The sequence below is a fragment of the Coregonus clupeaformis genome, chromosome 24 (assembly GCF_020615455.1).
Source record: "Coregonus clupeaformis isolate EN_2021a chromosome 24, ASM2061545v1, whole genome shotgun sequence".
Taxonomy (NCBI): Eukaryota; Metazoa; Chordata; class Actinopteri; order Salmoniformes; family Salmonidae; genus Coregonus; species Coregonus clupeaformis.
The window spans coordinates 22,855,861-22,872,703 of NC_059215.1; the positions used below are offsets into that span (position 1 = coordinate 22,855,861).

The following is a 16,843-nucleotide window of genomic DNA, read 5'->3' on the forward strand; positions in this document are numbered from 1 at the left end:
TAATTAGGTGACATCTTGTGGTCTTTATGTGAATTACAGGGGGGGCACTTACCCCAGGGGGCTAGTTACCCCCTATGCTTTGTTTCTTGGTTGTGTGGTGCAGAAATGTGTTGCATATATTTTAGATAATTATAAATATGGCATCAACATTTTGAAAATCTGATTTCCCGTAACTGATCATTGTCTGCAGCCGTCTCTGGTCGTAGTGTAAATGAAACAGGCAGGGAGAGTGATCTCCTCTGTGGCTGTCCGCAAACCCTCAACTTTCTGGCCTGTAGCTCTGCGTGGCATCGACAGTGCCCAGTAGTGGTGCGTGGGTAAAATCACTGGGGGAAGCCCAGCCAGGAAAAAGATTGCCATATTAAAACCTTTGTGTTGTGATAATTGCGTTGTTTGCTCTATTTACATTTTACATTTTAGTCATTTAGCAGACGCTCTTATCCAGAGCGACTTACAGTTAGTGAGTGCATACCTGTTAGTTGATATGCCTTGCCACAGTAATATACAGTGCATTCGGAAAGTATTCAGACCCCTTGACTTTTTCCAAATGTTTTACATTACAGCCTTATTCTAAAATTGATTAAAATTTTTTTATTTTTTATTTTATTTTTATTTTTACAAATGTATTAAAAATAAAAAAACAGAAATATAACATTTACATAAGTATTCCGACCCTTTGCTATGAGACTCAAAATTGAGCTCAGGTGCATCCTGTTTCAATTGATCATCCTTGAGATGTTTCTACAACTCCACCTGTGGTAAATTCAATTGATTGGACATTATTTGGAAATCATGTCTAAACCTGCCTATATAAGGTCTGAATACTTTCCGAATGCACTGTATGTCTATATCTGATAAACTACCCAGGAAAGGGTAAAGGCCTAAGGCTGAGAGAAAGAAGACACAGTGGCAGAATAAATTCAACCACACCTGGGTTTCATCACAAAACCGGAGAGCAACCTCTGTCTGGTGATGTCCACAAAGCATATTGTATGTAACAAACAGTTACATGACCTACAGCATGGTCAAGCAAGTTGATGTTTCCAACATTTTCGGGCTACTAAACAACTATTTATTTAGAACCATGGAGAGATAGGCTACGGCAAGTCGCAAAGAAAACAGGAGCTGCCTCCACTATTCCAGCACAATTTCAACATTAAAATTTCAACATCATCAACTCACCTATGCCTAGTCTAATACAGTGACAACTAAAAGATACAGTAAACAATTTAGTCCAATCAACGTAAGCTAAATATGATGTGGCTGTCCATGGTACTGATTTGTGTGTGTAGAAAAAACATGTTGACTCACCCTACCTGTAGAGAAACGCCAATGCCATCCTCCTCTCTTTCATGTTGCCAAAACGGTCTATGACTCTGTCAGACGGTACGTGCTTTTAGTTTTTGTTGTACTAGGCTACCTGGCTAAAATGCTTGCTCACTAGCCTAACTTCCCGAGTGGCGCAGCGGTCTAAGGCACTGCATATCAGTGCTTAAGGCGTCACTACAAACCCCCTGGTTCGATTCCAGGCTGTATCACAACCGGCCGTGATTGGGAGTCCCATAGGGCAGCGCACAATTGGCCCAGCGTCGTCCGGGTTTGGCCGGTGTACGCCGTCATTATAAATAAGAATTTGTTTTTAACTGACTTGCCTAGTTAAATAAATAAAAAAACGTCCTTTCATGGGCAACGATGAGCCAGCAAGTTAACATTATCTAGCTACATATTGAACTTCCATCCTCTCAGGCAAGAATTGCCATTAGAATCACTGTTATAATCATTGGCCAGTACAGAGAATTAAGTAAAACCACAAGTCCAAATCACTATCTCCATCCATGGCTAATTTAGGAAAGGGACCATTTTAGCTAGCTAGCTAGCTACCTGAGGAACAACCCAACGAGCTGCAACAATTGTAGATAGGCTACACATACAGAGACAGAAGGGTGCTGTTTCGCTTGCTCGGCTGCTGTCTCCGGTGAGATACATTCAGCCTCTTGCGAATTTAAGGAAAATTATGAAATACAGAGAGCTTATTTTATATGTTTATTTTCTTTTTTTCTTGGTACATTTTATGGGGAAGCCTGGCTTCCCGTCACATCCATGAAGTGTAAAGACATGAGACAATATCATGCAGATTCCAGGCTTTTTTTTGCTTGTGAATCTTGCTTGTTTACTGGTCAATCTTGGGAATAACTTTTCCCCAAACCAATCTGCCTAAATCTGAATAGCTTTCAATATAAACAGCCAAGCACAACTAGAAATTGTTGTTAGTTTCAAAGTGCGCATAATAAACATAGAGACAATGGTAAGGGGGTATGTCATAGCCCACAATGGCAACTTCTGCCCCAAAAGTAGCAATGTCCATGGGAATCATGGACTAATCATGGGAATCAAATTTAATATATATTTTTAACTCAATTATCATGAATTTTTTCACTGTAATTTCATAGGCCAAACCTGGTCCTGGTGCACGTTTTGGGTTTGGCCCTAGCACTACACAGCTGATTCAAATAATCAAAGCTTGATGAGCTATAGGGCAAAAACCAAAACGTGCACCCATGGGGGGCCCCAGGACCGAGTTTGGGGAACCCTGTGACTAGACCAATCAAGTAAGGGCCAAATCAATCAAGGCACAATTGCATACATATTAAAATGTATCACTTGCTATAGAGACCATTACAGCTAAAGGAATGTTTGATTGAATTAAACAATATCTGATTATTGAAACATTGTATTATTTCCCCCACTGTCAATTCGTTACAACGCTACAATCAAATGACGTATGTTCTCTTTGGCGCCCCTAGCTGCAACATAGTGCCAACTTTTAAATGGAAAGAAAAGAAGGTGGCCTGGCCTGAATGAATGGAATAGTTTTTTTGATGGTTGAAAATCGGTGACAGACTGCGAGACTAGAGGCGAAATTACATTGCCGACTTCAAGTTGCTTCACTTGCGCGAAAGCAATGTAGAAGAAGTCAGTGGCCGAAAGTTGCAACAGAGTAGTCGGTGCTTCTTTCACCTATGGTATAATGGACGATTAAAACAAATAGGCTTATTATCGTGAGCTGGTGAGAGGTAGCGGGCAACGCTACGGTGGTTGGACAATTCAAGGCTATTTCGGAACTGGACGTCGAAAATAATGCTTTTTGTGTAGCAACAGGTTACTGCTGCATATTGGAGTAAACCATAACAGCGTGTCCTTTTATCATATTGCAGAATTTACCTTTAGGGGGTATTTATTACCTGCGTGAGACCTATTCTGCACCAGTCAGCCATTAGCCTATTCGTTTTTGTTGGGAGACTGAGTCAGCCGTGTGACAGGTTAGTTTAGTCACGAAAGGTTGGATTTATTTCAATGTATTGTTTTTTAACAGGTTGACTGCAGTGTTCTCAAGCAAGCTTTTCTACAGAGAACGTCTTACACGAGCACGCACGGCGTTCCAATATAGAACAACAGTGGTTTTAGGTGAAATGGAGAGTGATAAAATGTCACATTAAAGTTAAATACAAACTTGAAGACTAGACCATCCAAGACCAGACCATCGGAATCTTCCATTCATTGAGAACAGACATGAAGATGACCAACCATTGGTGATCTTCTCCCCCTGGGTGTGTTGTTGGTGAGTTTTCAGGATAAGAACCAAAAATAGGAGTTAAATGGTTCCAAACAAGTGGACCATGAATTCAGTTCTACAGCACAAGTCACCGCCAAGGAGTTGGCTTGGTCTGCGACTACGACTCAGTAAGTATCCTACACCAGTCTCTTTTGTCTTCTCTCTCATCTCTACATCATTCATTATCACATATACACTACATGACCTGCTTGTCGAACATCTCATTCCAAAAGCAGGGGCATTAATATGGAGTTGGTCCCCCCTTTTACTTGCTTCCATTCAGCAACAAGAGCATTAGTGAGGTCGGGCACTGATGTTGGGCTATTAGGCCTGGCTCGCAGTCGGCGTTCCAATTCATCCCAATGGTGTTCAATGGGGTTGAGGTCAGGGCTCTGTGCAGGCCAGTCAAGATCTTCTACACCGATCTTGACAAACCATTTCTGTATGGACCTCGCTTTGTGCACGGGGGCATTGTCATGCTGAAACAGGAAGGGCCTTCCCCAACCTGTTGCCCCAAAGTTGGAAGCACAAAATTGTCTAGAATGTCATTGTATGCTTTGGCGTTGAGACTTCCCTTCACTGGAACTAAGGGGCCTAGCCCGAACCATTAAAAACAGCCCCAGACCATTATTCCTCCTCCACCAAACTTTACAGTTGGCACTATGCATTTGGGCAGGTAGCGTTCTCCTGGCATCCGCCAAACCCAGATTTGTCCGTCGGACTGCCAGATGGTGAAGCGTGATTCATCACTCCAGAGAAGGCGTTTCCACTGCTCCAGAGTCCAATGGCGGCAACCTTTAATCACTCCAGCCGACGCTCGGCATTGTGCATGGTGATCATAGGCTTGTGTGTTGCTGCTCGGACATGGAAACCCATTTCGTGAAGCTCCCGACAAACAGTTATTGTGCTGACGTTGCTTCCAGAGGCTGTTTGGAACTCGGTAGTGAGTGTTGCAATCGAGGACAGATGCTTTTTACGCACTATGCGCTTCAGCACTCAGCGGTCCCGGTGCCACGTTGAAAGTCACTGAGGTCTTCAGTACGGGCCATTCTACTGCCAATGTTTCCCTCTGGAGACTGCATGGCAGTGTGCTCAATTTTATACACCTGTCAGCAACGGGTGTGGCTGAAATAGCCGACTCCACTAATTTGAAGGGATGTCCACATACTTTTGTGTATTATATAGTGTATTATCCATCCATTGGTCTCACACAGTGTCCATGAACTCATATGGTCTGATGTAAAAGGACTGCCATGCATATTATGCCTATTTTAGATGCACTTAGATATTTATGACAATCTTGGCATCTATTCCCTTTTGGAATAATTTCCATGCACTGATCTGGAGTCCTCCATTAGCCAATTTCATATAAATTATGATGCATTTAAGAGACTTGCACATAAAGATTGTTTTAGTCCAGAACTAGGCCTTACCGTTGTCCTGAAAACTGGCCCATAATGTCTGACTGTGTGTAGTGCTTACAGAGAATGCAGTAAGTTGCTCGGAAAATACATTATGTGGGCCAGACTCTGGTGCAGAGCTTTGGCCAAGAGTCAAGGCAGGTTCCGAGCAGGTAAACAAGAACATTGTCACTTTGACCTCAGGCACTGTGTTTGCTTGACACTGTTCAGTCTGTGAGCTGACTAGCTTACCAAGCCTGGCAAGCCAACACCTCCCCATGTTGGAGACTGTCCTTGGCAAATGACCAGAGAACAAAATCATCACAGTTGGAGGCCTATGGGCAAATGATTTTGGTCTTGGACTTTAGCTAAGGAGGACTTGAAAGCACCCAGATGAGTCTGCTGAGAAACAACACTGTTGAAAGATGAATCTGAATCAGATTCAACCAGATTCAACAATGTTGTTGATTGCAATTTTCAAAATATTTTGCCTTGATTTGCCAGCACACCTTCTCCCAAGCACACATGTCAGAGGGCAGGTTAATGTTGCACTGGACAGCATTCATGACTTCAAAGTCTTGCCTGCTAGATATTCTTTAATTTATTACAATTCTGCAACAAGCATTTTCACACAATACTGCAACAAGCAGTTTGCTAGTTATTCTGCAACAAGCAGTTTGCTAGTTATTCTGCAACAAGCAGTTTGCTAGTTATTCTGCAACAAGCAGTTTGCTAGTTATTCTGCAACAATGTCCTCTTTCACCCTTCGTCTTATAGGTTGTACAGCCAGTACATTATGGTCTCAGTAAGTGACTGGGTTTGAAGTTTAGTAGCCTAATTGGTTGAGTCTGGAAACCTTCAATGTTCCACGCCACCAGGTCTTAAGCCTCTGCTCTTAAACACACTGGTCTAATCTGGGACCAGATGTCTTGTCTGGGCTCTCTGTGCACAAGCACAACAAGAAACATACATGGCTAATCAGCCTTATGGATAGAATTATGAATGTACAGATAGGCTACAGGATATCATGGACAAAGTTACAGCCATCATAATTCATGGTACCTATGTGTGTAAGTGACTGTAGTTTGATTCAAATAATCAAAGCTTGATGATGAGTTGATTATTTGAATCAGCTGTTTAGTGCTAGGGCAAAAACCTAAATGTGCTCCTGTTGGGGTCCCCAGGACCAAGTTTGGGAAATGCTGCTTTAAACACACTGCCTGGTTTAATCTGGTTTAATCTTCTTTAGCCTGGTTTAATCTGGGAGCAGATTTTTGTCTGGTCTGATGTGTTTAGGGGTCCCTGGCTTTTGGCTCGTGGCTCATTCTGGTTTCAACATCCTCCTTTGGACACGTTCTACTTTTTCTTCTGTGATTTCTTTTTACTTTTCCTCCTTTTACTTTCCTGCCACTTCCTGCTGCTGTGGTGCATCACCTTGTGATTGTTCTGTTTGTTTTATTTTGATCTCCTCTCTTCCACTGCAGAAAAGGATTGCCCCATGGGTATGTGAGTGTGACTGTTTGAACTCATTGCTTAACTTTGCATTATACCCATCTGTTCCAGAGCCTCCAAAGTTTGTTGTGACTACCAGTGTGTGCATTTTTACTACTCAAGATAGGTCTGTGAAACTGTATGGAGAATGTTTTGACAGTTTAAAAAATGATGTCTAGTTTAGATTGCCATCTAGGGACATGGACAGTTGCCCACTAATGTGGGAAAAACAACATTTGACGGTTCATTTACAATTCGATGTTGACTATTTCAGAACACAGATAAGATTGATACAACTGATGTAGCTTACCTCTACTATTGTGGCAAATGAGGCATGGTTTTACACTAGGGACCAACCAGCCCCTTACCTTGATTCATGTGAACGTGTTAACATTCCCAGCTGATTCCCAGCTGTGTCATGTCGACAGATGAAGTCATGGCCATAAACCTGCTCTCACAGATGGACGCCACCCCCTCCCTTGATCCTCGCATATACTTATTTCCTATCATCCCTCACTCTTTTACAAAGCGCTCTTTAAAACACATGGGAGGGAATGGCAACCAAAGCTGTTATCCTGTCGGTGTTATCCTGTCGTTGTCCTGTCGTTGTCCTGTCGTCAGGTCTCACCCTATCTTGCAGGGCTTATTAGCCTCGTTTTAGCTGGGCTGTTCTTCAGAGACCCAGACCTGTTACTGGGGGATCTCGGGTTTGAGTTACAGGTGACACAGAGAGACTGCTTTTTACCCTCAGGGAGCTGGAGAAAGTCAACCTTGTTCAGTCTTTCAGTCAGCTGGGACATGCGTCATTTGATAGCATAGACAAGACTATTGGGTTTTACGATGCAGACACTGCTCTCATCAGAGTGGAAGCTGTGGGCACAGATTAGGTCTATGAATTCAGTAATGGAACGATCCATCTGAATATAGAACAATATTGGAACGATCCAACTGAATATGTGTGGATTTGATTCATGTAGGGCCTGTGCTGTTGTTCCAGCTGAACATTCCATCTTCGTTTGGTATGGTGTATAGATTAAATGGTCTGATCTGGATTTGGTTTGGATTAAACAGTTTTAATTATGCAAAGTGGGTAATGGATTTCAAACTAGTCCATGGTCATTGTGGTGACTATTAATTGTAAACACCATTCTCCATGCTCTTGGAGAGAACCACACCCTGTTCAATTGGACTTGTGGCTTCCCTGGTCTTCAGAACATAGTGGATAATTTCAAGGGGATAACCTGAGGTCATACACATGGTGCATCTTTAGGTTAGTAGACATTGGATGTAATGTATACCTCTGAGAGTGTCCCTCTATAAACAAACACACACACCACCCCATCCAAATGGCTGTTTATGAACATTAGAACCCTACTGCTGACAATAACCATATTTTCAGTTAGCGAATGAGTGTTTTGATTTCTGTGAGGATTTCAGAGGGTAGACCCACTCCACTTTCAGCCATGCCATTTAAATTAAAGGAATCTTTATATCAACAAGCTGAAGAAAGCATTACCAGTTGTTTGTCCCTCTTAACTGGTGGTTTAAATATGGACTCTTAAATTGCATGTCTGATAGCAATTTTCTCTTTTGCGGGAAAGAACATACACAGTCAACTCCTTTTTTTTGCAGCACATGGGTATCGGGTAGTGGGTAGCTGATGTACTGTTGTCTTGGATTGGGATGAATGTGTTTTCAATAGATCTGTTTTCCTATAAATGTTTGAAAATATTTCATACTTTTTGTGGAGTTTGTGTGTAAGGGAGGGTTGCTCTCTATAGCGTATCCAGTGGAAAGAGCTTCCTTGCCAATCTGTGCCAGGGCCTGTTGCATTGTCTCTGAAAGGCACAGCACATGCTCATTAATGTAAAAGCACAACAAAGACCAGGGTGCAAAGTTTTAATCTGCATCACTACATCTGTGTTTGGAGTCAGTGGATGGGCTGCTGCTCTCTAAGCAGTCACTAGACGGGTTTGTATTTGTATTTATTAGGGATCCCCATTAGGGGATCCAAACACATTAAGGCACTTACATTACATATAAAACAAAAGATGAAAGCCCACAATCAAATATGGTCTTGTTTGGGGCTGGAGCTCTTTAGAATAATATCCAAACATGTAAAGGAGGATATTACATTTTTTCCACCTTTCGTATACCTATTCAGGATACATCACCAGGAAGAGAATGACATTCATTATTATGCATTTCTGTATAGTACAGATCAGGGACTCATGAGCGGCAAGGCGGCAGGTAGCCTAGCAGTTAGAGCGTTAGGCCAGTATCCAAAAGTTTGCTGGTTCGAATAGCCAAGCCGACTGAAAATCTCTGTGCCCTTGAGCAAGGCACTTAACCCTCATTTGCTCCAGGGGCGCTGTACTACTATGGCTGACCCTGTAAAACAAAAAATTTCACTGCACCTATCCGAGTGGCGCAGTGGTCTAAGGCACTGCATCGCAGTGCTAGCTGTGCCACTAGAGATCCTGGTTCAACTCCAGGCTCTGTCGTAGCTGGCCGTGACCGGGAGACCCATGGGGCGGCGCACAATTAGGGGAGGGAATGGCCGGCAGGGATGTAGCTCAGTTGGTAGAGCATGGCGTTTGCAACGCCACGGTTGTGGGTTCGATTCCCACGGGGGGCCAGTATGAAAAATAAAATAAAATAAATAATGTATGCACTCACTAACTGTAAGTCGCTCTGGATAAGAGCGTCTGCTAAATGACAATTTTATTTTTGAAACATTGTCATTCTGTTACCGGGTGTTAATCCACTTCACTTAACTGTAGTTCAATAACCAAAATATATTTTTTCAAACTCGAGGTGTTTTAGCTGACACACCATTCTTTCTGCAGACATATTTGAATCTTAATTCGGAGTAGATATTTAAGAGTTTTTTAGGAAAATGTGGTCACAAAAGACTGAGGGAGATTTTACTGTCATTGTGTTACCAAACTTTAAATCTGCACTGTTCTTTGAGTTTTTGTAAAATGTACAGAATAAATTGTTAAAAGTAGTCCTTCTGCTTAGAGTTGTATGGTTTAACTTTGTAATCAATTATTTTTGTTTGGCATGCTTTTAAAGTAAAAAAGTCACCGTCTCAGCTTCATTCTGTTACCATGGAGTTGTCCAAAGGCCTCCCTTCACTTCCCTGGCACTGCTCTTTGCAGCTGGCCTGGGTAGTGTAGGGTTAATCCCTGTACGATGGGCCACCTTTCTAAATATAACCCCAAACCACCTCCACATGGGCACGCACAAGCCCTTCGGCTCAACTGCACTCCCTCTGTCAACACTCTCACTCACACACTCCGTCTCCGGCACACACACACACACACACACACACACACACAGACACTCCCCCAGTTACCGTTTTGTACCCGCACTCAATCAAACACTCATTCCTCCTCCAACTCCCATTTTAATACTTCAAAGTTTACTGAGGAGATAATTCAGATGGCCTTCTGGTAGTTAGTATGAGTGATTCCCCTGGGCGAGCTACTTTACTGTAATGAATGACATCAGGTGCAGCTGGCAGACAATTTTAGGTCATTCAATATTGTATGTTTCTCAGCTACAAGACAACTGGACAGGCAGTCTGATTGCATGTCATTTGCATCATAATGACATGTCCTCTTCAAAAGACTGAAACATACACTAGATGACCAAAAGTATGTGGACACCTGCTCGTCGAACATCTCATTCCAAAATCATGGGCATTAATATGGAGTTTGTCCCCCTTTGCTGCTATAACAACCTCCACTCTTCTGGGAAGGCTTTCCACTAGATGTTGGAACATTGCTGGGAGGACTTACTTCCATTCAGCCACGAGCATTAGTGAGGACGGGCACTGATGTTGGGAAATGGCGTTCCAATTCATCCCAAAGGTGTTCAATGGGGTTGAGGTCAGGGCTCTGTGCAGGCCAGTCAAGTTCTTCCACTCCGATCTCGACAAACCATTTCTGTATGGACCTCGCTTTGTGCACGGGGGTATTGTCATGCTGAAACAGGAACTTCCCCAAACTGCTGGCACAAAGTTGGAAGCACAGAATTGTCTAGTGTCATTGTATACTGTAGCGGTAAGATTTCCCTTCACTGGAACTAAGGGACCTAGCCCGAACCATGAAAAACAGCCCAGACCATTATTTCTCCTCCACCAAACTTTACAGTTGGCACTATGCCAACGCATCTGCCAAACCCAGATTCGTCCGTCAGACTGCCAGATGGTGAAGTGTGATTCATCACTCCATAGAACGTGTTTCCACAGCTCCAGAGTCCAATGGCGGTGAGCTTTACACCACTCCAGCCGACGCTTGCATTGCACATGGTGATTTTAGGCTTGTGTGTGGCTCCCGACGAACAGTTATTGTGCCGACGTTGCTTCCAGAGGCAGTTTGGAACTCGGTAGTGAGTGTTGCAACCGAGGACAGACGATTTTTTTACGCGCTGCGGGCTTCAGCACTTGGCAGTCCAGTTCTGTGAGCTTGTGTGGTCTACCACTTTGCGGCTGAGCCTTTGATGCTCCTAGAAGTTTCCACTTCACAATAACAGCACTTACAGTTGACCGGGGCAGCTCTAGCAGGGCAGAAATCTGACGAACTGACTTGTTGGGAAGGTGGCATCCAATGACGATGCCACATTGAAAGTCACGGAGCTCTTCGGTAATGCCATTCTACTGCCGATGTTTGTCTATGGAGATTGCATGGATGTGTGCTCGATTTTTATGCACCTGTCAGCAACGGGTGTGGCCAAAATAGCCGAATCCACCAAATTGAAGGGGTGTCCACATACTTTTGTGTGTGTGTATTTTAAGAGGTTGATGACCTGATTTGGGATGTGAAGAAAGGAATGGGAAACTAGTCTTGAGTTTAGTTCCCTCTTTGTTTCTGCTGCAGCAGACCCTAGTCCTCATGCTGTAGCCCATGACTGGTCTCTTCATTAAAAATCAAGCAGCAGTGTGCTCAAAGCTGTTCCAGATTATTACCATATGTCTGAAAAGCCCAAAGCGGAGCGACAGAGCAGGCGGGCTCCCATCCTTCCCTCTAATTTCTCATCCCAAAATTGGACATTTGGGTCTTTGTGACGTTGTCCCTCCCTTGCTAGCACAGTGTATTCACACAGTATCTCTTATTATAGATGTATAATAACAGTGAATCAACCTTTCAGCAATGGTATGCCAATAGACTGATAACTTACTGGTGTGGTTTTAACCCATCCTCAGTTTGCAGAGCGGAAATGTATCTTCTGTCTATATGTGGTGTCTTTACAAAAGAGCCTTGGTTATACTACATTTGTCTTCTCTCTCTGACAAACAGTTTCCCAATGTCTGTATTGTAATACTGTACCTCCGCAGAAATAGATGAACCCAGATATCACAGACTTGTTGCATTCATAAAAAAACGATACATCTTTCTGGAGACCGAGAGAGCAAGGCTCTAGCGAGCCCAATTAATGCAGAAAAATGTCAGGCTTTTACAGTTTGCGCAAACATAAAGAAAGTTCTACTCTCTGTGTAGGAGTGAGTTTAAAAGAGATCTTTGTGTCGTCCAGTTAGAAAGCCATTGGCTCAGACTGCCAGTCCCAGCATGCATTGCAACTCACCTCTGTATGAATACAACACTTGTTTGATGGAGTGGAGTGGGTCGACTGGCTCTCTATCGTCCACACATCCTACACGGGCTATGAGACTCGACAGCTTGCTAGCTTGTCGCGCAGGAGATGTAAGGAGAACTTTATCATGGATGATAAAGTTAAATCTATGGGAGGATGATGACAACATAGTTGTTACTAGGTAGCAGTAACAAAGTACCTTGGGAAGATGGAACTGTGTGAGGTTCTAGGAGAGGTAATCAGGGCATGTTTTGAAGTCCACAGTAGTCAGGAGTAACTCAAATGAATGGCTTTGAAGGGGACTATGGAAGGGGACTTCACTTTGTTTGGATGCTTATAACACCTTAACCCCGGGAGGACAGAAGGAGCAACAGGAAGAGACAAGTTATCAAGACCATGGAAATTGTCATTAGTTGATGGTTGTGGATTAAGAAGATCTGATGTCAGATTCTTCAAGGAGTTGGAACTGGAGCACAGTTTGGGTTGAGGGTTTAGACCAGTCTTCTCCTGCTGGGTTGGATCTTCAATACAGATCCTGGTGGGCATTGATAAAGCAGGTGTCAGAGCCGTCTGTTGATTATTAGTGATATGAATAACAGACTGTTTCAAATCAAGACAGTGGTTTGGTTTCTTCAGAGAGCTAATTAAAACCCAGTTAGAAGGAAATCTTGACAAATGTATGCCCAGTTGGACCTGAAGTGAGGAGCTCTGGCACATGGCTTGGAGAGGTGGTTCAAAGCAAGTGTTTAGTGGTTGAGCTGGATGAGGTAATATAGCCTAGTTTTGCAGGTGCAGTTTTTGAATGAAGTTGAATAAGCTGTTGGCAGAGTTCATGGGTTGGACTGCGTTGAATTGGAGTCTGTTAAGATGGATTCAAAGATGGGTTTGATGTAGGTAAGAAGGGAAGATTTAGGTAGTTGGTAGACTAGTGCGTAATGTTGGGGTGTGGCATGAGTGTCAGTCTACTGCAGTGATCGGGGACAGCATTTTGAAGTTTGTTTACTTAAGGTTGAGGCGTTATGGTCCATGGTTAGGGTTGAGAGTGAGGGAGACACGGGTTGGTCACCATGTTCTTGTATTGGAAGAAGAGGGGGGCATATGAGCTGGAGACCCTCCCATCCTACCTCATCGAGCAGGGGGCAGAACGCTACTCCTGGTCCTCCTCATTTGACGTCATCCATGATCTGTGCGGTAAGCATCAGGGTCTATGAAACAGGTTAAGAAATACACACATCTGATCTATTCAAGGGCTGGATCATTGTTTGGCATGTGAGTAATAACATTTTCATTGCATGCTTAATTCTATTCTGTCTGATATCCTAATATGGCACTGGCAGGGGGAATTTGATTCCATTGTAAGGTGATCATGGTGACTGACTCTATGAAACTTAGCATTTGACGTTTACAGTTAGGCCTATGATTTTGTATAATTTATCAGAATCCGCCACATTGTCATATGACAGTAACTAGGTTTCCATCCAATTGGGGACCACATTTTCATGCAAATATTAAAAAATATGCATAAAACAATATGCAAATTTTCCCACCAGAGAAATATAACGGAATTGTTGTGGATAAAAGGCTGTGTGATGACGTAATGCACATAAAAGTTAATTTTTCAGTTAAATTAAATAGATTTCAATCGCATTTTCAACTCTACAGATGGTTTTGTTACAATAACTGTTGCGTTATTTAGCAAATGTACCCACTCTTTTCTTGGCATGTATACTCTAGCCAACAGCTCGCAGATACAGTGTGGGTAGGAGCCTACATGATGAGATTATTATGGATAAAAGTACGATTATTTTTACTTGTCAAACGGCAACCAATTATCGCTCATCATGTCGTCAGAATAAGATCCTAGATTTTTATTGGAAAGTAGCATCAAGCTCATCACTGTGCACTTTCACCACACTGTGAAGTTCATCACTTATTTAATCTGTAGCCTAATAAACTTCACTTTTTTCAATGCGTCAGGTAATTCATCTGAATGAAATGGTTGGATGGAAACCTGGTTACAGACAGTTTCTCTGCGAGTAGATGGTCGATGCGCTGCCGCATGGTTCACATACATCTGTGATCCTGACCTCAGCATTTCAGCACCATCACGGAAAGCTTTTTTTTCCATTCACTCTCTTCTTCCGTTCAGTCTGTGGAAATAACTCGGCACTCAGTGACCTGACATGGAGAGCACCTCAAATAAGAGGAGCCGAGACTGGGCCGGGGATGGGAACAGCTGCTGCTGTGGAGATAAAATATTTACCGCTGAAGGAGGGAGTGCATACTGTAGGCCTAGAAGTGCTTCTGCTTTTTGAAGCTTGAAGCAGCACAGGCTTTCTGCTTTCCGCCATCCAGTGCCCTCTATGCCATTAGTGAATGGGAAGTAATAACATTGGGCTGGAATGCTCTTATCCAATCCACCCAGTCCCAGCCAGGCAAGCAGTGTCTTGGAGGTCTGCCTGAGTCGCTGGGAGGCTTAAGGTGACTGCAGGTCAGAGTAGACCTCCGTGTTCTAGAATGAGAAGTGGAATGTCTGACTGCCACAGATAGAACAGAACGGCGGGTCTTTGATCCCAACCTAGTCCCCCAGTCCCTGTAATTCAGCCTCAACTCAACTGCTACTGAAATCATTTCTTAACTCTGCTGGGGGATAGGGTTGCATGGGGCTGGGGGCTAGTGGACTGCTCTACCTGGATCCAAAAAGGGTTCTGCTACGGACTCTATGGTTTTAGGTAGCCCTTCCTTTCTAAGAGCGTGGGGCTGGAGGTATAGGGCTGGGTGACTTGGGGAACATACCTCTCTCTCCACCCTCTCTCTCTGTGCCATTTCATCCCATAGCTCCTAAAGAAAATGCCCTGACACGTGATCAGATCACATTATATAATCATCTGAAATGACCTATTGCTGTATGGTGCTCCTAAGAGTCAGACATTAAAGCCCTCAAACATTCTGCTTACGTAATGAATGATCCCCACATATCCTCTTAAATATGGTTCTAAGTATTATAAGTGGGTGTACTAATACTGCTACTTTGGACAGAATTATGCTTTCAGTTTTGTGACATTTGGCACTTTGATGACGTGTTTTAGACTTCCCGGCTATGCCTCTTGCAACATTCGATTGAACTGAATTTTTTTTTTTCTTTTCAACTACAGTTGAAGTCGGAAGTTTACATACACCTTAGCCAAATACTTAATCCTAGTAAAAGAAGTTCCCTGTCTTAGGTCAGTTAGGATCACCAATTTATTTTAAGAATGTCAAATGTCTGAATAATAGTAGAGAGAATGATTTATTTCAGCTTTTATTTCTTTCATCACATTCCCAGCGGGTCAGAAGTTTACATTAGTATTTGGTAGCATTGCCTTTACATTTTTTAACTTGGGTCAAACGTTTCGGGTAGCCTTCCACAAGCTTCCCACAATAAGTTGGGTGAATTTTGGCCCATTCCTCCTGACAGAGCTGGTGTAACTCAGTCAGGTTTGTAGGCCTCCTTGCTCGCACACGCTTTTTCAGTTCTGCCCACACATTTTCTATAGGATTGAGGTCAGGGATTTGTGATGGCCACTCCAATACCTTGACTTTGTTGTCCTTAAGCCATTTTGCCGCAACTTTGGAAGTATGCTTGGGGTCATTGTCCATTTGGAAGACCCATTTGCGACCAAGAGCCACCTTTTTCCTCCGAACATAATGATGGTCATTATGGCCAAACAGTTCTATTTTTGTTTCATCAGACCAGAGGACATTTCTCCAAAAAGTACAATCTTTGTCCCCATGTGCAGTTGCAAACCGTAGTCTGGGTTTTTTATGGCGGTTTTGGAGCAGTGGCTTTTTCCTTGCTGAGCGGCCTTTCAGGTTATGTCGATATAGGACTCGTTTTACTGTGGATATAGATACTTTTGTACCTGTTCCTTCCAGCATCTTCACAAGGTCCTTTGCTGTTGTTCTGGGATTGATTTGCAGTTTTCGCACCAAAGTACGTTAATCTCTAGGAGACATAACGTGTCTCCTTCCTGAGCGGTATGATGGCTGCGTGGTCCCATGGTGTTTATACTTGCGTACTATTGTTTGTACAGATGAACGTGGTACCTTCAGGCGTTTGGAAATTGCTCCCAAGGATGAACCAGACTTGTGGAAATCTACAGTATTTTTTCTGAGGTCTTGGCTGAGTTCTTTTGATTTTCCCATGATGTCAAGCAAAGAGGCACTGAGTTTGAAGGTAGGCCTTGAAATACATCCACAGGTACACCTCCAATTGACTCAAATGATGTCAATTAGCCTATCAGAAGCTTCTAAAGCCATGACATCATTTTCTGAAATTTTCCAAGCTGTTTAAAGGCACAGTCAACTTAGTGTATGTAAACTTCTGACCCCCTGGAATTGTGATACAGTTAATTATAAGTGAAATAATCTGTCTGTAAACAATTGTTGGAAAAATGACTTGTGTCATGCACAAAGTAGATGTCCTAACCGACTTGACAAAACTATAGTTTGTTAACAAGAAATTTGTGGAGTTGTTGAAAAACGATTTTTAATGACTCCAACCTAAGTGTATGTAAACTTCCGACTTCAACTGTATGTAGCTATGTTGTACACTGTTGTCCAGACACAGCCTGAAACTCACATAAATGAATCATTGAGATAAAATCAGCTTTATTGTATTTCTGCATCCAAATGGAGTGATCCACCATCCAGCCCTCTCCTGTTCTGAATACGTTCCACTAGTTGTTGTGCGCTTCTG

General features: G+C 43.0%; 1 protein-coding gene across 2 annotated transcripts in view; it reads left to right on the forward strand.

The window, feature by feature from the left end:
• The first annotated feature begins 2,858 nt into the window (after positions 1-2,858).
• Positions 2,859-16,843, forward strand: part of LOC121537975 (pleckstrin homology domain-containing family G member 5) — a 94,752-nt gene continuing 80,767 nt past the window's right edge. For both annotated transcript variants that reach the window (XM_041845663.2, XM_041845664.2), the window contains exon 1: positions 2,859-3,741. In XM_041845663.2, coding sequence (XP_041701597.1) covers positions 3,657-3,741 — 85 coding nt within the window. In that variant the 5' untranslated portion in view covers positions 2,859-3,656. The remainder of the gene's footprint in view (positions 3,742-16,843) is intronic.